The 27,975-nt window shown below is 40.3% G+C and overlaps 1 protein-coding gene across 2 annotated transcripts in view; it reads left to right on the top strand.

Annotated features, from left to right (window-relative positions):
• Positions 1 to 2,114: 2,114 nt before the first annotated feature.
• Trim33 (tripartite motif containing 33) overlaps positions 2,115 to 27,975 on the top strand; it is a 76,950-nt gene continuing 51,089 nt past the window's right edge. For both annotated transcript variants that reach the window (XM_052179613.1, XM_052179612.1), the window contains exon 1: positions 2,115 to 2,805. In XM_052179613.1, the coding sequence (XP_052035573.1) occupies positions 2,256 to 2,805 (550 nt within the window). In that variant the 5' untranslated portion in view covers positions 2,115 to 2,255. The remainder of the gene's footprint in view (positions 2,806 to 27,975) is intronic.

The following is a 27,975-nucleotide window of genomic DNA, read 5'->3' as shown; positions in this document are numbered from 1 at the left end:
TACACGTAGTCTCCATCTGTTGACAGTTGTGGCTAGTTCTGTGTTATTGTTCTGTTCAGAAAATTCTTGCCTACCCTAATGATTATTTAATAACCTAAGATATAGAATTTGTACTATCAAAAACCTTTACAATGGCCATACTATGTGAATCAGCAATTCCATTTTTAAAAATATTCAGAATGGAGACATGTAAAGGGTGACCATACCGCTAATCACAGTATTTTTAATAAAATATTAGAAACTATCTTATTGTTTAGCAATAGATAGCCAGTGCATTATAATATAATCATATAATATTAAAAATCTACTTATTGCCTAAACTAGTATATATTTTACTAATTGAAAGAGCTAGGGATAATATGTTTGAAAGCACTTTGTAAACTGGAAATTTCTGCTCATGTACTTGTGTATTTATTGCTGGAATACCAATGTGCTCCTCAGTGATCCTGGCCATAGAGAAAAGCAGGGAGATTAGATGCAGAACTCCTGTTCTCTTGGATATCTGTGGTTTTCATACTTAGCGACAGCATATGTTAGTTAAAGTGTTGTTGGCACACCTCAGTGACACACTTTCTCCTGATCCTTTCAAGCAGTTCTGCCCCCAGGTGACCAGCCATTCAAATAAGTGAAACTACGGAGGCCACAAACTTTCTCTCCCATTCCTCCTATCCTGGTCGAAGCCATTCCGTTTGCCTTGGGCCCTTTGCTTTTGCAGCCTGCTCCTCTCTCTGGAATACTCTTGGGCAAGCCAAGTTCCTTCATCTTATCAGCAGGGCCCTTGCTCAATCAGCACAAATCCTTCACACCCGCCTTATTTTTACTCCAAAGCATTTATCATTCCCGATATACTATCCATGTTCATCCTTTAAACTGTCAACTTCTCGAAGGCAGAGAGCTTCTTTGTTCTCTTGCAGGAACCCCAAGGTTTCATCTTAACACCCTAAGTCAGAAGAGATTTTGAAGGAAATGATGAGAAACGCTTTTCTGTGAATTAAAAAAAAACTCACCCAAATAAATTTCTTGTAAAACTACTGTCCAGGATGGACTTCTGAGCCTAACATTAAAACAGCTGTTGCACTTACATCACTCTCCCTCCCCCACTGCTTTTTGGAGGCAAGGTCTACCTATGAAGCCGAAGCCTAAGCTGGCCTGGCACTCCCGAGTCTCTCAGCAGGTGACTACAGGTGGGCACTGTATCAAGTTACACTCGTTCTGGCAGCACAGGCTAAGAGAAGGTCTGATGGCAGCCTGAGGCAGAGAGCTGGAAACAACAAAACAAAAAACAACCCTTTCAGAAAGCTTCTAAGACTCGAAGTGGTGAGGACAGTCAGCTGGCTCACCCGGGGACGCCTCTCAGGATATAATATTGGTTAGAAACATGGTCTCCCAAACTGGACATCAGCCGCAGGGACTTTTCAACATTCATCTGCCTTCCAACTTCCTGATTCTGTTATGGGGTGTGGCCCTGGCATCTCTTGTTTTAGAAAAAAAAGCTCATTTGATTGGCTTTCAGGTATGTAGCAACGCTGGAGAATCACCTTAAGAGGCTAAAAATAGCTATTAGGAGACTTCTCTCTCACCGCAGGAGCCTCTATCTGGAGACCTTTGGGGGTGCGTGGGATTGGGGGGCTCTACACGGCCGCTCTCTGGAGTCACCGCCCTCTGGGTCCAGCAACACCCAGAGAAGACCCAGGTGGTCCGCACCTCCTAGGTAGGAGGCCTCCGCGGCCAAGCGCGCGACAGGTGAAGCTTCCGCGGAGGCGCGCCCGTAGCTGGGGACGGCGTCGCCGTGGAGACGCTCGCTCGGGGGCGAACGCAAGCCGGCCTCCTACTCTTGCATGCCTTCCCTCCCTTCTTCCCGCACCGCCGCGGCTTCGGCGCTAGCAGCCAATTCCACGTCATAGAGACCCAGTTCCACCAGCCCCTACCGAGCTACAGAACTCCAGCTTTGTGGCAACGGACCACACCGAGGCGCGGAGTAGCATCGAGATCTGCTCCGCGTGCGCGCGCGCGGCCAGAGTTCCCGCCTCCCTCCGGAGGACGTCAGTGCGTACGTGCGCGCACCCACCACTCCCGCCCGGCTACGCGAGGGCGGGGGCGCCGCGTGCGCGCGCGCTCTCGTGTGTTCGCTCGCTCGCTACTTCGCTCGCTCTCGGCGGCCGCTCTTGCTGTGGCTGCGGCTGAGGCTGGGGGCGGCGGCGGCGGCGCGAGCGGCGGGCGGCGCGGGGCGGTCCGGCGGGTTCAAAGAGGAAAACATGGCGGAAAACAAAGGCGGCGGTGAGGCAGAGAGCGGCGGCGGGGGCAGCGGTAGCGCGCCGGTAACCGCCGGGGCCGCCGGGCCCACGACGCAGGAGGCGGAGCCGCCTCTCGCCGCGGTGCTGGTGGAGGAGGAGGAGGAGGAAGGCAGCAGGGCTGGCGCGGAGGGCGGTGCGACTGGGCCCGACGACGGGGGGGTGGCCGCGGCCTCCTCAAGCTCGGCCCCGGCCGCCTCGGTTCCCGCGGCCTCAGTGGGCTCCGCGGTTCCCGGGGGCGCGGCATCGACGCCGGCTCCAGCTGCTGCCCCGGCCCCGGCCCCGGCCCCGGCCTCGGCCCCTGCCCCGGGTCCCTCGTCGGGGCCGCCTCTCGGACCCCCAGCCTCGCTTCTGGACACCTGCGCGGTGTGTCAGCAGAGCCTGCAGAGCCGGCGTGAGGCGGAGCCCAAGCTGCTTCCCTGCCTGCACTCCTTCTGCCTGCGCTGTCTGCCGGAGCCGGAGCGCCAGCTCAGCGTGCCCATCCCTGGAGGCAGCAACGGTGACGTCCAGCAAGGTGAGCAGCAGGCCGCACCCGGGAGAGTCTGGTGTGGCGGGTTGGGGTGCCGAGGGTGCTCGGACGGTGCGGTGCGGAGAAGTCTCCGAGACGAAAGCCACGGCCCCGGGGACGGTTACCAGAGAAGCTGCACCGCCGGAGATATGGGGAGGCAGAAGGGAGGGGTGCCGGCAGCGAGGGGCTGGGGGAGGGGATGCGGAGAGGGAGGTTTGAGGCGCTTGTGCAGAGGGTGGACTAACAGAGACAGAAAAGGGGTGTACCGAACCCTCCAGAGAAGTGTTGTGGGCTGGGAAGGCCTGATCAGACAGTGTTGTTAGCTAGTGGTTGGGATGGATTGCTTTGGATTGGGGCATTGGCCTGTTCGGTTAGGAGAAAGAACTACCGATTAAATGGTTATAAAAGACATTGGAGTCCTTGGGCTAAAAGAAGGCACCACGATGACATTGTGATGAGGAGCTTGGTAAGTGATATTAGTTGTGAAGAGCCTTTATGGTTAGGGGAAATCTTGGTATTGAGGGTAAAGAGAGGAACTCGGAAGGGAAGAGTGTCAGGGAGAGTTGGGCTTAATGTTATTTCATTTGTTATGCATTAATAGCTCAAGTATTCAGGGCACTGTGCTAGAACTGAATAAAATGCTCAGTGAGGATTTCATTCAGTCTAATAGTGGAATCCTGTGTAACCTGAAGCAAGAGAGACGGGTATCCTGGCTGTGGCATACTGGAAGGAAGGCCTGGAAAGCTTCTAGTAAAGGAAGCCCTGGAGCATGATACCTGACCAGTGATCACTTTGCAGGGCGGATAATAGTCCCAGCACGGGACACTTTCTACAACTCTAACTAAAGGATGTATAAGGTGATTGGTGGAAATTAGATTGGCTTAATTGGTTAAATAGTTAAGTACTCTAGCAGAGTACTACATGCTCATTCTGAAAGTGTTTCTATATAGAAATTATATATTATATATATATAATTACATATTTTTTTTTTAAAGACAGGGTTTCTCTGTGGCTGTCCTGGAACTCACTCTGTAGACCAGGATGGCCTGGAACTCAGAAATCCACCTGCCTCTGCCTCCCAAGTGCTGGGATTAAAGGAGTGAGCCACCACTGCCCAGCTTAAATAAATATATGAATGGGGTAGATAATATCCTACAATTAATAGTTAGGCTTTGTGACAAGCTTGCTAAAAGGTTTATATTTCAAAGCATTTGAATTAATTTTGGAATTTCAGGGAAGGGATTGTGGACTGTCCTAAAGGGTTGGTTGGGATTTATCCTGTAGACCAGAGGACCTTCTTGAAGGGTCTCTTTTATCCTAGGCTTGCTTCAAACTGTGCCTAGGATGACCTTGAACTTTTAATCCTATTGCTTCTGCCAGGGAGTACAGCCATTCATTCACCACAACTCCTGGATTTATGCAGTGCTGGTAATGGAATCAGGGGTTTCATGCTCAGTTGAGCTAGCCCAACTCCTGAAGAGTCTTTATATCAAGAGGAAAAATAATCAGGTTTTTGATCTAGAAAATATGATTTAGGGCATTTGGAGGAATGAGGAGAGGGGAGACTGCAGGTGGGAAGACAAGTTAGGAGAACCTTGGCAATTCTAGGTAAGAAAAATGTATGGAGGGCTGGAGAGATGGCTCAATGGGTTAAGAGCACCGACTGCTCTTCCAGAGGTCCTGAGTTCAATTCCCAGCAACCACATGGTGGCTCACAACTATCTGTAGCACTCTTCTTGTGTGTCTGAAGACAGCTACAGTGTACTCATACAAATAAAATAGTCTTTACAAAAAAAAAAAAAAGATGAATGTGTGGATGGGTAGTAATGACTGATAGCTGTTACACAAGGGCACATTTAGTATTAGGGTGAGTGTTAACTTTTTGAGAAATGCTGGATTTTGGCTTTTCCTTAGGTCCATTTCCTACTTATGATTTGGACAGATGAATTATGTCATCATAATTTTATCTTTTCCTCATTTGTAGACTAGGGACAGGAGTAGTACACCATAGGGTTGAAAATATGAAGTGAAAGAAAATATAAAGTGACTGGTACATGGTAGTTACTAACAAAGTGGCAGGCAGTTTATTACCAGTAACTGAGTGTAGGTGGCCATAGAAATGGAGGTGGACGAGCGCAGTGAGATTGGTGTGAAGGAAAACACCATTGTTAAATGAGTTCCAGGTTTCTTGTTTGATGGGTTATGCCTCTATTTAAATGAAGAATTTCAGGCCCATAATCAGGTATTGGTAATGGAAGAAGGAAGGATATTGTGTCTGAACATGACAGGCAATAATATTAAGAATAAAAATCCTTTTTTCTCTTTTTAGAGACAATTTCTCAGTGTAGCCATGGCTGTCCTGAAACTCACTCTCTAGACCAGGCTGGCCTTGAATTTAGAGAACTTCCTCTTCTGAGTCCTGGGATTAAACGCATGAACCACCACAGCTCAACCCAGAATAAAGTTCTGAGCTGAGTGTGGTGACATATACCTATAATCACACCACTTAGGCTGAAGCAGAGGATTGTTGTTGAGTTTAAGGCCACCTGATTTGCATACACAAAGAATATGTCTTCATATAACAATAACAAATATATTAAAAATTGAATTTTGCTGATGGAGATACTAAATAATAGGTTTAAAAGGGATAACTGCATGTGCCCTTAAGAGCATAATATAAGACACATGAGACTTCAGTGTTCTTGGGAAAGCCTGTGTTGGGGGTACATTAAGTGGGAACTGAAGAAACAAATGTATCTGACTGATGAGCTGAGAGGTTGAGGTTATGAAATTGGCTCTCTGAAATTTGTGCAGTAACCTGTAAATTTCCTCAGTTCTCTTCCCTTTTGTTTTTGAACTAAAATAAGTGGAAAGGAATAAACACAATCCTTTCTAAGTAATGGTGTTTTTTGAAGAGTATCTAAAACAAATTGAGTATGGAAGCAGTCATTATTTTTAGTAAGGCAGTCTAGAAGATTTTTATCAATATAAATCTCATAGCACAGTTGAAATCTTTTTTTTTTTTTTTTGTTCATTGCTATTTCCTATTACAGTATTGTAGAATATGTTTTCAATAAGTGGCTTTTGAACAAATAAGAATCATCTAGAGCAGTGGTTCTCAACCTCCTTAACGCTTCGCCGACTTTTTAATACAGTTCCTCATGGTGTGGTGACCCCAACCATAAAATTACTTTTTGGGGGGGGGGATTTGGTCTCCCCCCACCCCCAGACAGGGTTTCTCTGTAAAGCTCTGGCTGTCCTGGAACTCAGTCGGTAGACCAGGCTGGCCTCGAACTCAGAAATCCGCCTGCCTCTGCCTCCCAGAGTGCTGGGATTACAGGCGTGCGCCACCACTGCCTGGCTAAAATGACTATTTTTAAAAATGATTTATTTATTTAAACTGGAGTTGGAGTTGTTGACAGTTGTGAGCTGCCATGTCGGTGCTGGGAATTGAATCAGGGTCCTCTGGAAGAACACTCAGTACTTTTAACTTCTGAGCCATCTCTCCAACCCCCCAAATTTCGTTTTGATGCTCTTCCTTTCTTCCTTTCTTCCTTTCTTCCTTTCTTCCTTTCTTCCTTTCTTCCTTTCTTCCTTTCTTCCTTCCTTCCTTCCTTCCTTCCTTCCTTCCTTCCTTCCTTCCTTCCTTCCTTCCTTCCTTCCTTCCTAGATTTATTTATTTATTTATTATATGTAAGTACACTGTAGCTGTTTTCAGACACTCCATAAGAGGGCATCCGATCTCACTACAGATGGTTGTGAGCTACCATGTGGTTGCTGGGATTTGAACTTAAGACCTTCGGAAGAACAGTCATTGCTCCTAACCACTGAGCCATCTCTTCAGCCCTTGTTGCTGTTTCATAACTAATTTTGCTATTGTTATTAATCATAATGTAAATAGTTTTGAAGATAGAGGTTTGCCAAAGGAATCACCACCCATAGGTTGAGAACCACTGATTTAGAGTGACTGGAGAGATGGCTCGGTTAAGAGCATTGTACCTGTTTGTATATGGGGGGGGGGGGGTCTTCTGTGTGAGTTAATCTTGGGATTTATATCCCAAAAGTACATACACTGTATGGCAATTCTAGCTTCTATGTGGCTTATCTGGGGGGGGGGTACTTACATTTTTTTAAATTGTTTTAAGATTTTTACTTTATTTTTAATAATGGGTATGTGTCTATTTGTAGGTATGTGCATATAAGTGCAGATGACTGCAGAGACCAGAGGCCTCTGATCCCCTGGAGATGGAATTAGAGGCAGTTGTGAGATACCTGATGTGGGTGTTTGGAATTGTGCTTGCTCTGGTCCTCTGGAAGAAGCGTACATACTCATAAGAGTTGAGCCATTAGCCGGGCGGTGGTGGCGCACGCCTGTAATCCCAGCACTCTGGGAGGCAGAGGCAGGCGGATTTCTGAGTTCGAGGACAGCCTGGTCTACAGAGTGAGTTCCAGGACAGCCAGGGCAACACAGAGAAACCCTGTCTCCAAAAAAAAAAAAAAAACCCAAACAAAAAAACCAAACAAACAAACAAAAAAAGAGTTGAGCCATCTCTTCAACTCACTTTAAATTTTTTAATTTTAATTTTTTGAGACAGTGTCTTATTTAACCAAGTCTTGAACTCAGTATAGAGTTGAGCATGACTTTGAATTTTTGATCTTTTTCAAGTTAGGGTCTTGTCACTATGTCCAGCCTGTCCTTGAACTCCTGGGCCCTGGGCTCAAGTAATTGATCCTCCTGGTTCAGTTTCTTGAGACATTGGTACCTTGGGCCAGGAACCACCTTGCTTGGCTAAGCAGCAGTTGAATGCAGTTATCACTGAGACCCTTTCATGATTTTCAGGATTAAAACTTTTTTTTTAAGTAACTATGCTGCTACATTATTTGCTTTAGTTACTATGCTAAGACTGTGATAGTAAAAGAACAATAATGGCTAAAAATGTTGGTCCCATAGCATAAGATGGTGGTTTCATGCCTTACTACTGAGCTGTATTTCCTACCCAGCTTAAGTTATTGGTATTTTTACTGGCACTTTGTTAAGAGTTCTGAGCTAACTATGATTTTTTCTTTAATGGAAAATACTATTTTAATTGAAAGAGACTGACAGACGATGTTTTCAGGCATGGGTGTTTGGCAGTCATTATCTCAAGAATGAATGAATTGAGCCTGTCACTTTTATGAAAACAAGTTGCAGTATATGTTTGCCAAGGATAAAAAAATTGAGCTTTTAGATGAAAACTGGAATTTTGGAAAAAAGGGCATTGTTGATATGAGTCTGACAGTTTTTCAGTATTTAAATCCTTTTCTGATGATATATGTGTGTGTTATTTAAATTATGTGATGATGGTGATGATGATGAGTTCGAGAGTGCATGCATTTATACTGGGTGATAAAATGTCAGCTTTGTGTGTGTGTGTGTGTGTGTGTGTGTGTGTGTGTGTTTGGATTTTGGTTTTTTCGAGACAGGGTTTCTCTGTATAGCCCTGGCTGTCCTGGAGCTCACTCTGTAGACCAGGCTGGCCTTGAACTCAGAAAACCACCTGCCTCTCTGCCTCCCAGAGTGCTGGGATTACAGGCGTGCGCCACCACCACCCTGCTAAATGTCAGCATTTGAAAGAGCTGTTCAACTCACTGAATATTACCCAACTGAACAAAGGAAAGAGATTCAATCAAAGCACAATAGGCTAAACACAGATTATGAGAGAGAAATAGGAGTCTATATTGCTATGGATATCTAGGAAATACACTTTTAAAGTTTTTATGTTATATCAAAGGATTGTCATCCCCCCCCTACAATTACTAAATGAAACTTACCTTTTTCTTTTCTGTTTCTCTCTTTCTTTCTTTCCCCCCCCTCCCCCTCCCTCCCTCCCTCTCCCCCCTCCCCCTCCCTCCCCCTCCCTCCTCCTCCCTCCCCCTCCCTCCCCCTCCCTCTCCCCTCCCTCTCCCCTCCTTCTCCCCCTGGCTAGTGGTTCCCCTGTCTCTGACACTCAGGTGTTGACATTACAGGCAGGAGTCAGGCACTCCCCACTTTTTTTTTAAAAATGAGATAGTGTCTCTCTGACTGGCTTGGATCTTTCAGTATAGACTAGGCTGCCTTGCACTCATAGAGATCTGCCTTTGCTTCTGCTCTTTGACTCTGCCTCCCAAATGCTTGGATTAAAGGTGTAAGCTATAAAACATGAATTCTGGGGGTCTGTACTCTAGTCCTCATGCTTTTACAATAAGTATTTTATCCATTGAGCCATCTTCTCGTTCCCTAAAATACTAAAATATGAAGATTAAAAAATGAGTTGATATTTTAATTTTTTTAATATTGTGTGTATAAAAAGCTATAATGTAGGCAAAAGTGCTTTATATTCCTTAAGAAGTCAAGACTCTGGAACTAAAATAAGTCTTGATTCCTTAAAGGACAATAAGAAAATGGTAATTGCCAGGCCGTGGTGGCGCATGCCTTTAATCCCAGCACTTAGGAGGCAGAGGCAGAGGCAGGTGGATTTCTGAGTTCGAGACCAGCATGGTCTACAGAGTGAGTTCCAGGACAGCCAGGGCTACACAGAGAAACCCTGTCTCGGGGGGGGGGGGGGGGGGGGGGAAGGAAAATGATAATTATAGTCATTGGGACAGTGAGAAAGATAGGTAGTAGAGTAATTTATTTGAAGTCTTCAGATTCGACGTATCCATCAGTATGCCCCTAACAATGTAAAAATGAAATGATTCTTACCCAGAGTTGACCTTTTTATGGGTAGTTCACTATAACTTACTAATTTTGTTTTATGGTTATACTTTTTCTCATTGTATTTTCCTAATGCCAAGTTCGGAGATTAGGCACAGGGTGATGGATAAATTAGCCTCTGTCTCTTAGGTGCATCACAAACTGCTCCTCTGTTCCTAGTCATTATACCCAATTGATAGTAGGAAAGAATTGTAGGAGTGAACATAGATGCATCCTTTGTAGAGAAATATGTAAGGTCTATGGCTTAGTGATGGAAAAGTGTGTACTACATGGCACTGATGAACATCCCTCCACACACATACATTATATATTGGGCACCAGGACCTTTACATGTTATGTTAGACAAATGCCCTACTGCTGAGCTACACTTTTTGAATGCATGTATATGATACATGATTTATGTTCTTTATATGAATTACATGCTTTCTGTTTTTCTTCAGACTAATTGTTTTATGCAAGAATTCTCAATGGATTCTGTACATTATCTTTTGTTGAATATGTAAATTGGTTAATTTGAGCCTATGTATTTTGCTGTGGTAACCATCCTCTAAGGTAGTGTCTTGTTCTTGTCTTCTTGACTTTTTGTTTGTGACTACTGCCCCTCAGGGATGATCCCTATGACCAAGAGAACACAATTAATAATGACTTCCTAAACAGCACCACCAGCTGGCAACCAGGTGTTCAATATCAGAGCCTAAGGGGAGCATTTCTAACGTAAATCCCCACACCTAACAAACAGACCACAAGTCACACATGTAAGCAGAGTAGCCATGTAGTGAAGAGGGAAAATGAGCCTGGAATAGAATGCTCAGGAGGGGGAGGAAAAGGGAAAAGAAGAGGTGGAGGGCAGAGTTGTGATCATGTAGGGTTCCAGGGGCTGAAAAGGAAAACAAAAACAAAAAACTCCAGAAAAAAACAAAACAGAAGAGGAGCCAGCTGTGCTGTGTGGTATTATGCCCATGATCTCAGTGCTCAGTTGGTTAGTGGCAACAAGATCGAGTGTTCAATATTATCTTCAAATACAAACAAATTCAAGGACAGCGCAAACCATGTAAGACACTGTCTCTAAAATACCCCAGGAATTTGGGAGTTTTGGCTCAGTTCCTCCAAAGATGTTATAGTAAGAATACTAGGCTACAATGTTCTGAAATGGATTAGGCTAGAAGATGCAGTAGTTGCTCACTCAGATGGCAGAAAAATTACGTTTTTGGTTTATGGGCCCCTTTCAAAGGATTATAAGAATGTTCTCACAGCACACTTTCCTTCAAGAACCAAAGTTTCAAAATATAAGGAAATAGTTGTATGTCTTTACTGATCTGGCCTAAGTCACAGCAGAATTTCTTTCAAATAAAACATGAAAATTACTTTATGAACAAGGTAAATTTTTGAGTGTCTTATTTCTAAACCAAGCAAGGAAAGTTCTATAGATGTGGAAATTATAGTAAATCTTCAGTTAGGCAAAATGTTTCAAAATTCTTCTAAAAACGTTTTTATTCTTATTAGTAGAGCATTACAGTTTTTTACTAGATCAATTCATTTTTAAATTTTTGTTAATAAATATAGAAACTAGTTTTCTTTTGTGAGTTCCTCTCATATCCTTGATATTGTCTCAAAGCTTAAAACATTTACTGTGCTTTCTGATACCATGTCCCCATATTTGGATTTGGTGGGAAGTATTAGCTAACAGTTATGAGTCAGGTTTCAAGTTACACAGGATTTGAAAGAGATCATTCAGGTTCTTACTTGAAATAATACAAATAATGGCTTCTTATCACTTGTGGTCTACTAATAGAGTGCTAATATCCAAATTATGCAACATACACAACTTTTTCAGAAACAAGCCTCATATAATATACAGGGTACAGGGTGAATGTCATTGAAAACATGTACCCATTTTTATGTGGACCATAGTAGATATGAGGGTGGGGGTGCTTAGAATCATTTCATTGTGCTTGTAAGTCTGAAGGCTCAAAAGTAACAAAAGCACTGCATTTCAGTGTTCTGTATATTAAATTTTTTGTTTTCCACTCAGTAGTACTTCATGTATTGTAAAGCATATTATAAAGGTGTATATAATAAACCTTTAGCCTGTTGAACCTTGCTGAGATGATAACATGCAAATTATTTAAAAAATGGAATGAGATATTTTGTAACAGTAAATCAAATAGTCATGGAAATGTTCAGAAATAGAGATTAGTTGTGGCTGAGATTTGCTGCTTCTGCCTATACATTGGCTTGGAGGTGATCCCTTTTTCTCATATACATATCTATGACTCATTTTGGTCCTTATCCTTTCAATTGCAACTCAGGCTGCTCTTAACATTTATCCAGCTGTTTTCTTATTTGTCCTTCATTTAATATTGTATGCTTTCTTTATCGATTGTCTGAATTAATAATGGCAGGAAAAATTAGTTGTAGACAGAAAAACTAGCTCTAGACAATCATTGAATTATTTGAATACTTCCCATGAATTTGTTTAGACTACTACATTGTAAAAATAACCCAAGGTCAAGCCAGATGTGTTAATGCTTGTCTATACTAGCATTTGGGATTTAGAATTTCAAGTCAGCTTGGCTTATATATAGCAAGATCGTCTGTCAAAAACAAAACGAAGAAATGATCAGTCCCAATGTATAACAATTTCATGTTATCTTATTTTTTTTATAAAGATCTGCTCAAAGGGATAATGTTAGTTTTCTGGTGCTAAGAATCAAACCTAGGGCTTTGAGTATGTCAGTGTCCCATCGCTCCCTATTTAATTCATTTATTTCTCTTGTGGAAAAAAAAAATCAAGTCTTACTAAAGCCCCCTAACTTTTTTTTTCCCCAAACAAGGCCACTGAGGTAGATTGATAAAATCATACTTAAAAATGGCTCTTCTATGTTGGAGATACTGACATAAAAGATATAGGGAGTAATGAAGAAATTCAGCCACAGATTTGAGAAGAGAGTGCTGGATCCCATGGACTGAAGTTGCAGACATTGTGAACTGCCATGTAGGTGATGGATATTGAACCCAGTTCCTCTGGAATAACAGCCTTAACCATTTAGACATCTCCAGATCCCTAGTTTGATTTTCTCACTTTGAAGTTTACATTCTTTAAGTACTTAAGTAAACTTTTCCCTTTAGAGGGTTTTCAGTAGCTGTATTGAATAGAACATATTTTATTTGTATATGTGTGTTGTGTGTTTATTCATATGTGTGTCTCCAATATGCCTAGAAGCCAGAAGTAGTAGTCAGATCTTCCTAAATTTTCTAGACTTTACTTTTGAAAAAAGGTTTCGTATTGAACCAGATTGAGCTAGACTGGTGTTGAGCAAACCCTGGAGACCTTCCTATCTCTGCCTTTCCAGTGTGTACTGCTATTACAATGTGTCTCACAAATGTTAGCTGATCTTTTTTAATCTGGGTGCTGGAAATTAAACTTACATTCTCTTGATAGGTCATAAGCACTTACCCAATGAACCATTTCCCCAGTACTATAATTATAATATGTTATTAACAACAAGCATCATTATAATTATCAGAGTTTTATTGTGTAAGAAGCAAATGCAAGCATGTTTACAAATATTTGAATCTTGGAAAGTGTTTGGAATTTTTATGTAAGTGGTGTTTAGGTCTCAAAATTTACACAAGCTCTTTAATTATGGTATAGATGTCTTCAGAATAACACTAAATCCTTATGGTTGGTATGTAATAGTGTGGAATATTAAAAATGTAAAATGTGTGTGTGTTCAGATGGCAGACCTAGCATACACCTTTAATCCAAGAGCTATTGTAAACAGGATTAAATAAATGTCAACTATAGGTCAAGAGGTAGAACAAGCATCCAGTTGACAGGGAGTGAACATAGGGAAGTGAGAGTAGGACAGATAGAGAGATGCATGAAGTAGAGAGGAGGGGCATTCAGTTCCAGGGGTTTTTGAGACAGCGTGGAGGAGAGCTTCTTTTTGGTATGTCAGTTGAGTTGGGTGCTTTCCCTGCCTCTCTGATCTAGCAAGCTTTCACCTAACATCTGGCTCCTGAGTCTTTATTGATAAACTCCAATGTTGGAGATTTTTGTTAAAAAACAATATTTGTCACTCCAATGCATGGCATAACCACATGGAGAGAAATCATGCCAGCTTCGAACAGAAACCACTTGATTTGATAAGTGACCTGGGAAGCTCTCAAGGGTGGGAAATACCATAATGCGAGATGCTAGAACCCTGTATAGCCCTACTTTTTCTTTTTTCTTTTTGTTTTTGTTTTTTGGATTTGGTTTTTTCGAGACAGGGTTTCTCTGTATAGCCCTGACTGTCCTGGAACTCACTCTGTAGACCAGGCTGGCCTCGAACTCAGAAATCCACCTGCCTCTGCCTCCCAGAGTGCTGGGATTACAGGCGTGCGCCACCTGGCGCCTTACTTTTTCTTTAGATGGCTTGAAAATAGAAGCAGAAAATGAAAATATAAACAACTGTCATTGACATAATGATGACTACAATTACTATCAGGTAATTCATATTGTCTTTAATAGTTATAGTGGTTTTTTGGGCCCAAAAGAAGCCTTCATTGATTTGTTGCAAAGATTGACTTCAGCTATAAATAGAACACTACCAGATTCAGAATTCATACAAATATTAACTGAATCTTTGGGTTTTGAAAATGTTAATTCAGATGTAAAAGGCAAGATCATCAATATGTGAATGGATTAGAAATTTGGCTGATGTTGGATTAATATTATGCTACTCTGATAGAAGTAATTTCTAAAAAGGTCTAAGAAAAAAATAAAAATGCCAGATTTTTAAAATTGTGGTAAGCAAGGCCATTTGAAAAGGGATTGTAGGCAAGGTGCTACTAGAAGCAATTTTTTCTAGAGATAATGCACAAATAACACTGCTCTGGATATAATCAAGGATAGAATAGCTTCAATTTTTGTTTTAGTGAAAACAAAAAATTCAGGAAAGAACAAAAAAGCACTTTGGCAAACTGCTATAAATGATCAGAAACCAAATATAAAAGTACAAATAGAAGGCATAGAAATTGAACGTTTAGTAGTCGCCAAAATCTTGGCATCCAGATTGGTCTTTTCAAGAGGTAAATATTCAGTTTCTAGGGATTGGAACTTTATCTCAGGCAAAACTAAGTGCAAGATTGTCGAGTGTATAGGGCCAGAAGGACAAATAGGAAAATTCAAGCCATTGTTGCTAATACAACTATGAACTTATGGGGATGTGATTTGTTGCAACAATGGAAAACACAGTTTTATATTCCTCCAGTCCCAGAAAAAAAAAAAAACCCATAAAATTAAGAATACATCTGAGAAAAATATTAAAAGGTACTATCAAGAACAGTCACAGATAGTACAAGTTGTCTATAAGTTGGACATGACAGATGTTGATCTTTCAAAGGTACCAACTATCCTACCTTTAAAATGACTAACTGATAAGACTGTATGGTTGGACCAGTGGTCTATGACAGAAGAAAAATTACAGGTAATAGAACAACTGATACAGGAGCAGCTAAATAGTCAACATATTGAGGCATCCATGGAATTCCCTTGTGTTATAAAGAAATCAGGAAAATAAAGCATGGTAACAGATTTAAGAGCCATAAATAAGATGATTCAGCCAGTGGGCTCTTAACAGCTTAGAATTCCATTGCCTTCTTTATTACCAAAGTCATGGCCTTTGATAGTAATTGATTTAAAAGATTGCTCTTTCACAATCCTTTTACATGAGCATAATAGGAAAAGGTTTTCTTTCTCAGGACCTGCTTATAATAGTAGTTGTTCAATAAAGAGATATCATTGGAAAGTCTTGCTACAAGGAAGGTTAAACGATCCTATGTTGTGCCAGTATTTTGTATTAACAGCCCTTAGAAATAATTCGTAAACAGCTTCCTCAATCTAAAATTTAGAATTATATGGATGAGATCTTACTGTCTGATTTTGATGCAGATATCTTAGAAAAAACATGTTTGAAGAGAATTTTGTCTTGCTCCTGAAAAAATACAAAGAGGAGATTCTATTAATTATCTAGGCTATAAGATAGGTCTACAGAAAATTTGACCACAGAAAGTACAAATCAGGAGAGATCAATTTTAAACTCTTAAGGATATTCAAAAATTGCTGAGAGATATTAACTAACTATGGCCCAAAATTGGATTAACTACTACTCTTCCAAACCTTACAAGGTGATAAGGACTTAAATAGTCTAAGAAAGTTATTAGCTAAGGCAGAGAGAGAATTGCTCTGGTAGAAAAGAAATTACATCCATGCACATGTGGAACATTTGAATCTAAAGCTGGATTGTATTTTAATTATTTTGCCCTCTACACCTTTTCTCATAAGAATTCTTATGCAGAGAGAGGATAATATATCTTAGAATGGATATTTTTAGCATATAAACAGTAAAAAGTTAAAAACTTATGTAGAAGGTTTCTGGATTGCTTCTGAAAGAAAAAAATGAGACTTCATTAATTAGCAGGAATAGACCCAGCAGAAATCAAGGTACCTTTTACTGATACTGAAATTGCCTTATTCTGGGCAGAAAATGAACATTGGCAAAGAGCTTGTAGTAATTTTTGGGAGAGATTAACAACAAATACCCCCAAAGCAAGGGACTTCAGTTTATGAAAAGAATTAATTGAATTCTCTCTTATATAGTAAGAGACATCATTTTCTGGAGCCACCTTACATTTTATACTGGTGCAAATAAATAATGAAAGGCAGTTTATAAATGAGGAAAAATAAAGTGGCACAAAGCCCTTATGATTCACTTACTTAGAGTTGTATGCCATTCTCACAGTAGTACTAGATTCTCCTGAATCTCTTAATTTAGTTACTGACTTTCAATATGCAGAAAGTTGTTCTACATTTTGAAACTGCTGAACTTGCTCTGTATGATTCAGCATTAACTTCACTTTATTCAACTACAAGTATTCAGAAATAGAAATCATCCATTGTATATAACACATCAGATCCCATACAGGTCTACTAGGCCCTGTACTACAAGGTAATGATGAAATTGAGCAGCTCTTAATAGGAAATGGTGTAGAAGCCCCAGAATTTTGTAAGAAAAAATGCCAGTAAATGTTTGAAGAAAGAAAGATTTTTTTTCCTGTCACTTGTCAACCAGGAAATCATAAGGAAATGTCCTACTTGTTCTTGGTATAACCAAACTGCATTACTTTCAGGAAGTAACCCAAAAGACACCCATAGAAATGAAGTTTCACAAATGAATGTGTTTCATTTTCAAAGTTTGAAAATTAAAGTATTCAAACCACATCATAGATACATATTCAGGATTTTAATGGGCAACTGCTTAAAGTTCTGAAAAGGCTGAATTTTTTTTTCCTTGGTTTTTTGGATTTGGTTTTTTTTTTGAGACAGGGTTTCTCTGTGTAGCCCTGGCTGTCCTGAACTCACTCTGTAGACCAGGCTGCCCTCGAACTCAGAAATCTGCCTGCCTCTGCCTCCCAGAGTGCTGGGATTACAGGCGTGTGCTACCATCGCCCGGCTTGAATTTGTAATTACACATTTATTAGATGTTATGGCTATTATGGGGCCTGTATTATGTATGGGGCCTGTACAAATTAAGACCAAGAATGCTCCAGCATATGTCTCTAGTAAAATGAGTTTTTTGCATACTATAACATATAGAATATTACAGGTATACCATACAATCCTGCAAGGACAAGCAGTTACAGAAAGATCTAATTATAATTTAAAAGAAGTGCTCAATAAACAGAAAGGGGTTATAAAGACCCCTAGACATAGATTACACAGTGCTATATTAACTTTAAAATTTTTAGAATGCTAATGAGAAAGGGGCAACAGCTGTAGAGAGATATTGGATAGTTAAAAAAAAAATTAAATTGGCCTCTATCTTTTAAAGATGTGTTGACCTCAGAATGGAAGCTAGTATATGTGTTATTTTGGAGAAGATGTTTTTGTCTTTATTTCCACAGGAGAAGAAAGGCTATGGATACCATCAAAAATGATAAAGATTAGATTCGAACAGGAGACAGCTTGCTTATTCAGTCCAAACTAATTTATAACAACTAACAAATGCCTTTCATTTGATCAGTTGTTATTTTGTAAAAAAAAAAAAAAAACAAAAAAACAAAAAATAAAGTATTTTTGAATGAAAAGTTACCAAGGCACACTTACCTTACTGGTGTGAAATGAAAAATGGGTTTTCTTAAACCATGTGTCTTAATTTCATGTTAGAATGTTGAGACTGTAGATAGCCACGTGGCCCATGCCATCTTGAACATCAGCTTTTGAGTTTTCTTTAAAAAAAAAAAACCCGATATTTTGTTCTTTGGTATTAAAGACAGTTAAGAGACTTAAATTATTTTAAGTAAACTCAAAGGGTCATTACAGTTCAAACTTGTTTTCTAAATCTCTTAAGAGTTGGAGTGATTTGGAGCTAAGATAAAATATTTAAGCAGGGTGCTGGTGACCCATGCCTGTAATCCCAGTGGATCTGTATAAATTAATTGTTTTCTAAATTCTAGAGTTACTATGAAAAAGTGGTAGCACACACCTTTAATCCTACTACCCAGGGACAGAACTCAGATACAGCTCCTAATTGGTATGTTTGCACACTAGAGAAATCACATACTATACAGTTTATTATAAACATACTCTACAGGGTTGCTAGAGAGGCAGCTAATTTCCAATGGGGACAGGAACAAAGAACAGCTTTTTTTAACTGCTAGTAAGTTCATCGCCATGAATACAGGTCTGATCAGTATTGAACCAAATGATACCCTAGTTATGGATGTCATATTCATTGGTGAATTGGCACCTGGGGACTCTTCATAAAATAAAAATGAGTCCACTGACATTTGCCTGTTGGCTTTTCTTGCAAACATTTCTCATATATGGAGAATAAATATTCTGTCTTTGAGAAACAAATCTGGACATTTTACAAGGTATGGAGAAACATATGCTCAGTCATTGCCAACCAACTACCTTATGGTCATAAGGGCACCCTTTATAATGATGGATTGGATCTGTTTGAAGGCAAAGTCCTTCCCAGACTTAGCCATGGAAGGAAAGGCATTACAGTGAAACTGATACCTATATGACTAGGTACCTTTGTGACTAGAAAGTCGTAGCCTTTCTGCACTGAAGAAATAGCTCACTTGCCTATAATTCCCCATCTCTAAATCCCTCCCCCAAAAGAGGCACCTATTGAACTGTGGGAACAGATGGACTGAATGGTCACAACATTTGGTTAACAAATGGTTTACTGATAGTTCATCAACACTGATAAAGAATCAAAAGTAATGGGAAGTGGCAGCCTATAGACCAGAGGATGGAGTGGCCAATATTGAGGAAAGAACCACAATATCAGTGCAGCACTATTGGCTTTCAGACAGACAGCTAGGAAAGCAAAAGGAAAATATCTTCTCCAATTCAAGTGTCTATTTAATGGTATAGATATGGTTCTCAAAATGGAAAACCACTAACTGGCAGATTAATGACAAAGATATCTTTGTCATGGGAGGCATGAATGGAAATGGTAAAACCTAGCAAAACATACAAAGACATTAAATTTTATGTAGCTCATACAGGCAAGAGAGACAAAATAATGAAAATGTGAAATAGTGGATAAATTGGCATCAAGTTTAATTAAGACCCATGAGCTACAGCCCCCTCCACACTTACTGCATCAAGCAATTAATAGTGTATTGATTTTTACTTTGTAACAGATTCTGAGGACATTTTTAGAAGGTCATTATTATTTCTATCTTAATATAGCCTCTCCGGGTATAGAGAGTTATGAGCTGCTATGTAGATGCTGGGACTCAAACCCAGGCCCTCTAGAATATCAGCCAGCTCTTAACAACTGAGTTATCTTTCTAGGCATGTGTTACCTACTCCCCTTACTGTATGATGACATCTTTTCCTACTCTTCTATTTTGAATGTATTTATATATTTGACTGTAAACTGTCTTTCATTTACAACATATATAGTTAGATCTTGTTCTTGTTTTTAGTCTAATTTTTATTTTGTTTGTTTCTGACACTTGAATTGAGGCCTGTGTTTGTGTTTGAGTTGTGACCCAGTACTAATGTCTGCTTTTTGGTTGGATTCTTTAATCCATTCATACTTAATGCTATTATTGGTACGCTTGATTTGTACTTGCCATTTTGCTTTATCTTATTTCTCATGTATCATATGTTCTCCCTCCCTCCCTCCCTCCCTCCCTCCCTCCCTCCCTCCCTTCCTTCCTTCCTTCCTTCCTTCCTTCCTTCCTTCCTTCCTTCCTTCCTTCCGTCCGTCTCATGTCCCAGATCCCTTCCAACTTGGTGTATAGCCAAGAAAGACCTTGGAACTTTTGATCACCCTACCTCACCTTACCCCTCAAATCCTGGGATTGCAGTTGTATGCCCATATCTCACTTTCTGAGGTGCAGGGAATCAAGCTCAACATCAAGATCATACATACATACTTCCTGCATGGTAGGCAAGCGCCTAGCAACTGAGCTACATTCCTATCCCTACTACCCAATTCAGATACTGATTCTGGTCACTTGTAGCACTCTCAGTTATTGATTTTTGCCTAGTAATGTAAGGGAATCATTTTAGCAAAGTGTATATTTTGGATTGTGTCTACTTTTAGAAGGCATTGGCCTTATTCGATTTTCATGAGAGGTGATGGTTTTAGCAGGTTCAGTATGACTGATTTCTGTTAAGTGCTCTGTATGTTGTCACAGCTAGCAGTTAGGCCATGGTAACTGGTTTTGTGTGTGTGTGTGTGTGGTGTGTGGTGTGTGGCTAGTTGTCCTCATCTGTCAGTTTTTGTGTCCCATCCGTTGGTGTACCTTATTACCCCTACCTTCTACCCCCAGTGCATGAGCCATAGGTTTGAGGTTAATCTTAGAGATGTGTTCTGGCACCAGAAGGAGAATGCTTTTTAGTGGGCTGTTTTGTCAGCTCTAGTTTCATTTGTTCTGTGGTATTGCCATCTTCGTCTTAACTGTTTGCCACCAAAATTTCCTGTTTTTAAGGGTGCTCTTAGGTTTGACTTTTTTTTTTTAATTTTTATTTATTTATTTTCTGTTCCAAATCAATTCAGCTTCATAGTTATTCTTATGGCCTCCTTTTCCCTGATTCATAGCCCTCCACCTGTGTTTTCCTCCACATGCACACATCCATGTTTTGCTTTGTTTTGTTTTTTTCTCTCACAGGCCCCACTGTTGGTATGAATGTTAGAGGACAAAAACAGGATAACTTTGGATATCTGTCTTTACCTTCCACCTTTTTGTGAGTTTCTTTGTTTTGCCACTGAGTATGCGATCTTTGCTGGACTTGCAGGGATTCCTTCTATCTTGATGTAGTAGCACTGTGATTATATTTATATTACACACCTGTTTTACCATGTGCTCTGGGGATTTTAATACAGGTTCTTACATTTGTGCAGCAAGTGCTTTACCCACCAAGTCATCTCAGCATTCTGAAAAGATTCTTGAGCCTCTGCTTTGGAGTACTAGATAGGAAAAGTGTCTTAATTCTTTATGACATGAAAAAGATGTAGAGGGAGCCATAGCTATTAGCGTCATTGAATCCACTTTCATAGAACAAATTCTTTGCCCTCCAAGTGAGCTGCTTCAGCATCTTTTGGTCTGCAGTGCTTGGGACAGAATCTTTGCACTGGGAGTTGGGGAAAGAAGGAAGCTCCAGATCTGGCTACACTGTCTTAGCTTTGGAGTGTTGCGGGAAATATTAAAAACAAACCATCAGGGCTGGAGAAATTGCTCAGTAGTTAAGAACACTGACTGCTCTTCCAGAGGTTCTGAGTTCAAATCCCAGCAACCACATGGTGGCTCACAACCATCTGTAGTGGGATCTGATGCCCTCTTCTGGTTATGTCTGAAGACAGCTACAGTGTACTCATATAAATTAAAAAAACAAAACAAAAACTGGTGGGTTGCTACCATGCCAGCCCCATGCTTCAAATACCCCATGGCCTTTGCCTGTCAGGCAAACCCACACTTTGCCACCAAGAACCCAGATTAGTGGCCGTGTGAAGAAAAATGCAATACAAACTTAGTTTAGAAATAACGGTAACTCAATCACTGCGTGCAACAGCTAAAATCGTAACTTGTAAGCTTTATTAAATCTAAATCCTCCTGTGGAGAATCCTGATGGATCCACCATTGAAACCGGGAGACACTCATATAATATTACATCTTGTCCTCATGCTATTCCATGTCCAGAGAAGACCCAACTCTATCCTTCCTTTTTTCCTCTGTCCAACCTGGAAGTCACACCTACTTGCCCTGTGATTGGCTCCTTTATTCATTAGGGGATTGGTTCACAAGAAGTCACCTAAGTATGACTCCTTGTCCACAGCCCCTCCCAGGAGAGCAGAATTGTCATCAACATACAAACAGCACAAGGCCTGTCCACAGCATTTGAGTTTAAATTCAAACACAGGTGGGATGAGAAATTCTTGTGACTGGTCCTTCCTGGGGAGTATACTGTAGTCCTTGACCTGACATTGATGGTCAGGTCATGTCTTTTTGGCTATGTTCACCTGGAATGTTGCTTTCTGAGAAGAGGTTGGGGAATGAGTCATGGTTTAAATATCATAGACTTCAGTTTTTATTTTTTCCAGTCAGTCAGTCAGTCAGTCAGTCTGTCTGTCTTTTAATTTGTATTTGGCAGTATTTCCGTTATTTAGCTCTATTTAAGATTATTAATGTGTTACAGCTTAAATACTTTATACATGCCACAGCTTATTCTACATGTGGTATGCATCTTTCTTTGCTACCTTCATGTGAGTTACCTAAAACACTATTATAGCTTTTTAAGATTTAAATTTTATTTAAGATTTTATGCTTTAATATGATTTTATATAGTGTTTTGGCTAGTTTCTTTCTTTCTTTTTTTAAAGATTTATTTATTATATGTAAGTATACTGTAGCTGTTTTCAGACACACCAGAAGAGAGCATCTGGTCTCATTTCAGATGGTTGTGAGCCACCCTGTGGTTGCTGGGATTTGAACTCAGGACCTTTGGAAGAGCAGTCAGTGCTCCTAATCACTGAGCCATCTCTCCAGCTCATCGTTTCGTTTAGTTTCGTTTCTTTTCTTTTCTTTTCTTTTCTCTTTCTTTCTTGTTTTTTGAGACAGAGTCTTGTATTGACTGGCTAAGTTGGAACACAGAGATCAGCCTACTTCTTTCTGCCTCTTAAGTTAAAGATTTGTTTTTGTTTTAAGATTTATTTATTTATTATATGTAAGTACACTGTAGCTGTCTTCAGATATTCCAGGAGAGGGCATAATCAGATCTCTTTATGCCATGGAGATTGTGAGCCACCATGTGGTTGCTGGGATTTGAACTCAGGACCTTCAGGAGAGCAGTTGGTGTTCTTAACCGCTGAGCCATCTCACCAGCCCTTGTTTTTGTTTTTTAAATTAATGTGTGTCTGTGTATGGATATGAGCATGAGAGTGTACATGGAGGCCAGAGATGTCAGATTCCCCTAGAGTTGGAGTTAGAGGTGGTTGTGAGCCACTCTAAATGGGTGATGGGGATTCAGCTTTGCAAATGCAGTTGACACTCTTTAATGACTGAGCATTCTCTCCAACTCATCTACTTTCTTAATGTTTGTTCTAGATAAAATATTTGTAACTTGCAATCTGTTTTTATTGATGCTTTTATTGATGTGTAGGGAGTTATAGAAACTTTAGGCTGAATGTAATGACATACCTGTCTGTGATTTACAGTACTTGGCTGGGGCAGGTGGATTGACAGTTCTAGGCCATACTGGGCTATATATGAGACCATCTTAAAAAAAGGTTTTCTCTGAAGACATCACTTGTTATTGATTTTGATCTTAACTGTCCTTTGTCACTGAAAGTAGATGTGTGAGACTGTTTCATAAACATAAGGAAGAAAATGATTAAGGAAGACACAAACAAGCTCAGCTTCAAATGCGCGCACACTTTTGGGCGCAATGCTCATGTGTGCATGCACATGTACACAGACCTTAGCCTAAACAAAAATGTAAGCGTTTATTATGTTTGTGTATGTGTACATGCGCACTGGTACCTTCAGAGGCAAGAGGTGTTTTATCTCTCTGGAACTTTAGTTAGAATCAGTTATAAGCTGCCTACCTAACATGGGTGTTAGGAACCAAACTCTGGTCCTCTGCAAGGACAGTACTTGCTTTTAATTTCAGATTGATTTCCAGACCCTATACAGAAATTTAAGTGAGCTCCAGTTCTGTTAAAAGCCTGATGAAATTTAACAGGGAAACAGAACATTTAATTTTTGTTTTATAAGCTTAGTCCTTTTAAAATTTTATTTAAAGTAGAGTCACATTTTGAGAAATGGCCAGGTAACTCCTACAAAGTAAAACCTTTAATTGGAGCTGGCTTATACTTTCAGAGGTGTAGTCCTTTATCATCATGGTGGGAAGCATTGCAGTGTGCAGGCAGACATGATGCTGGTGGAGCAGAGATCCACAGGCAACAGTAGGAGACTGTCTCACTGAGCATGACTTGAGCTTCTATGAGACCTCAAGGCCTTCCTCTACAGTGACATACTTCCTCCAACAAGGACACACCTCCTAATGATGCCCCTCCCTATGAACCAAGCATTTAGTCTTTGGGAGGGCGGCTTAGTCTTTGGGAGTGGGGGCATACCTATTTAAACCACCACAGATGAATAAAGTTTTTTGCTGATTCTGTGTGCATGATATGGTTCTTGTATGTTTACCACATTTTAAAAATCTATTTACCTATTGATGGACACCTTGCTTTATTCCGTATGTTGGTTACAAGGGGAATTCAGATATCTCTAGAGCATCTTGATTTCATTTCCTTTAGCTACATACCCTTGAATGCGATAGCTGAATTAAAAGGATTTGTTTTCTTAGTTTTAAGAGCCTCCATACTGTTTTGTATAATTGCTGTGCTAATTGTACATTCTCAGGAACAGTGCATAAGAGTTATGCTTCCCCAACAACATTTATAGTTTGCCTTTTTGAAATATCTATTCCAGCTAGAGTAAGATCATAACTCCTGGTGGTCTTAGTATATTTTTTTGTTATCAGTGATGTAAATTTTCCATTACATTGTGTGTGTGTGTGTGTGTACATACGTGTGTACTTATGTACAGAAGATAGAAGATGACTTTTGGGCAGTTGGCCTTCTTTTACCCTGAGAGTGGATCATGGGAATTGAATTCAGGCCTTTGGGCTTGCTGGCAAGCAGTTTTACATTCTGAGTCATCTTAACCAGTCCTTGAACAATTTTTGAATAGTTGTTGACCATCTGTATGTTTTGAGAAGTATTCAGATCACCTTTCCATTTCATTTGTTGTGATCAGGTTGCATAGACTAGTGCTGTTCCTGAGCTTCATCCTTTATTTGTCCATTTGGATTACAACTACTACCTGTGTTTGCTGTTGCTTTACTTATGTATTCAGAATTAATTCCTGGGTCAGATGAATAATTTGCAGATATTTTTCCTATCCTGAAGATTGTTTGTTTACTTTGTTTTCTTAGCTATATGACACATCATTTTTCCTGGTTTGTTCTTTCCTTTTGAGTCTTCTATGATTATATTTATAATTTTGACTTTCCTGTTTTAATACCTTCCAGATTTCATTTTTGTTTTTGCAGAGCCTTTTTCCTTTTAATTGAATTTTTATAAGAATTCTTACTGCTACTGCTGCCACCACTGCAGTCTCTTCCTCCTTTCTGCTTCCTTCTCCCCACCTCCATTTTTTTAAACTCAGGTTTCCTTTCCTTTTCCTTTCCCTTTCCCTTTCCCTTTCCCTTTCCCCTTTCCCCTTTCCCCTTTCCCCTTTCCCCTTTCCCCTTCCCCTTTCCCCTTTCCCCTTTCCCCTTTCCCCTTTCCCCTTTCCCCTTTCCCCTTTCCCCTTTCCCCTTCCCCCTTCCCCCCTTCCCTCTTCCCCCTTCCCCCCTTCCCCCCTTTCCCCTTCCCCCTTACCCCTTTCCCCTTTCCCCTTACCCCCCTTGCCCCCCTTGCCCCTTACCCCCCTTGCCCCCCTTGCCCCTTTCCCCTTCCCCCTTCCCCTTCCCCCTTCCCCCTTTGCCCCTTCCCCTTTCCCCCCTTTCCCCTTTCCCCTGCCCCCTTCCCCCTTCCCCTTGTCCCCCTTTCCCCTTCCCCTCTGCCCCCTGCCCCCTTCCCCCCTTCCCCCTTCCCCTTGTCCCCCTTTCCCCTTCCCCTCTGCCCCCTGCCCCCTTCCCCCCTTCCCCCTTCCCCCCTTCCCCCTTCCCCCTCTCCTCTCCTTTCCTTTTTCCTTTCCTTCCCCTTCCCCTTTCCCTTTCCCTTTCCCTTCCCCTTCCCCTTCCCTTTCCCTTTCCCTTTCCCTTTCCCTTTCCCTTTCCCTTTCCCTTTCCCTTTCCTTTCCGCTCAGATTGTTGAGCTTGGTTTCCTTCAAGTTACTGAGTCTCCTTAAATGGGATATACTTATTTATTTATTTTTGAGTGTGATTCCCTTTACAGGATCAAGTTGGTGCATGGCTTTGTAGTTATTGGTCAGTGGTGAGCCAGCAAACCATGGTAGACATGATACTCTTTGTTTCATTTGCCCTTTATTTATTACATTTTCAGATGAAATGTCTTATCCCAAGAATAACAGATCCTCACTGTTTTCTCCTCAGCTAGTACAAATGGGGGTAAGAATAGACCTCCATTTTTTCATAACTGACTTTAGATTCTTAGTATAGAATTCAGATGACCTCTTAAAGGAGTCAGTGAATAAGCAGTTGGTGCAACTAGACAGTTGTAGGCTTCTATATGGGTGCTGGGAATTGACCTGGGTCCTCTGGAATAGCAGCCAGTGCTCATAAGAGCTAAGCCATCTTGCCAGCTATACCATAACATTCTTCAGGTTAGTACAAGTTGTAGGAGTCAGTTTTCTGCTTCCCAATATGTGAGAGTCAAAGTGTTTGGACTAATGCTTTGTTGGCCCTACTTTACTTCTTAAATTTGCATATAGCTAACAGACTATAATTATCTATTTGAAAAGTACATTAGTGAGCTGGGCGGTGGTGGCGCACACCTGTAATCCCAGCACTCTTGGGAGGCAGAGGCAGGTGGATTTCTGAGTCCGAGGCCAGCTTGGTCTACAGAGTGAGCTCCAGGACAGCCAGGGCTATACAGAGAAACCCTGTCTCAAAAAAACCAAATCCAAAAAAAAAGAGAAAAGTACATTAGTGTTTTATACAGTTTTCTGCCATGTTGAAAAACATTGAGTACCTTATTTTAAATAATGTGAAATTATTAATATATTGCTGTATTTGATAACAAATTGACTCATTGGTTTCTGATTACATGAGATTTAAAAAATTTTATTTTGAAGACATATAGATCTTTAAGAATATATGAAAATAAGATATCAGTAATTATTGACTGTAATATCTATACTTAACAAGTCTCTACATATATTTCATTGTTTGATACCAGAAATGTGTTTAACATGATTGTGTTTACACACGCATGACCACATAAATATAAATTTGATTTTTAAAATTTTTTTAAGATTTATGTATTTTTTGTACTTATTTATATATTATTATATATTATATATTTACATATTATATTATCTTATTATATAATTATATATAATAGTATATATTATATATATACTATTATATATTTATGTATTATTATATAGTATATTTATGTACACTATAGCTGTACATATGGTTATGAGCCATCATGTGATTGCTGGAAATTGAATTAGGGATGACCTTTAGAAGAGCAGTAAGTGTTCTTAATGGCTGAGCTACATCACCAGCCCCCAAATTTGATATTTTTATGCACAGTGCTAAAACTGACTTGTGAAAGTTTGCTGGATATTTATGAACATCATATAAGCATGTTGCTATATGGTATTATTTTAGAGGTTGAGCCAGTTCATCAATTATTTTATGTATTACCTATACCAAATTTTTTCCTTTGTTAAGATTTAGCTTGTTTGTAAAGGTGTTTGTCTCCATACAAGACTGGGCACCATGTACATACAGTTCATTCAGAGGCCAGAAGAGGGCATTAGATCTTCTGAAACTAAAATTATAGATAGTTGTGAACTGTCATGTTGATACTGGTGGAATTGAACCCAGGTCCTCTGGAAGAAGAGCCAGTGCTCTTAATGACTGAGGCATCTCTCCAGCCCCTATCTAATTTCACCTGTATCAAGTAATGTTTATTTATTTGGCCTCTCATGGCCATTCCATCCTTTTACTTTGTTGCCAATTGTTTTTGTCATAGTTTTTAACACTTCTCACCTCCAGCTTTTCGTATTCTTTTTGCTTTTATCTCTACCTTTTGCTACTTTGCAAGGCAGGCAAGTAAACACAGGATTTACAAGCCCAGTGGGAATGCTTTACCCTGAGCTATATTCCAGTTCTTGCTTACCTGGATTATTTAATTCAGACTTTCTAAAATTTAATGTACAGGACA

The sequence above is a fragment of the Apodemus sylvaticus genome, chromosome 4 (genome assembly GCF_947179515.1).
Source record: "Apodemus sylvaticus chromosome 4, mApoSyl1.1, whole genome shotgun sequence".
Taxonomy (NCBI): Eukaryota; Metazoa; Chordata; class Mammalia; order Rodentia; family Muridae; genus Apodemus; species Apodemus sylvaticus.
Note: the sequence above shows the minus strand (reverse complement) of the source record. Positions and strands in the feature narration are given on the sequence as shown.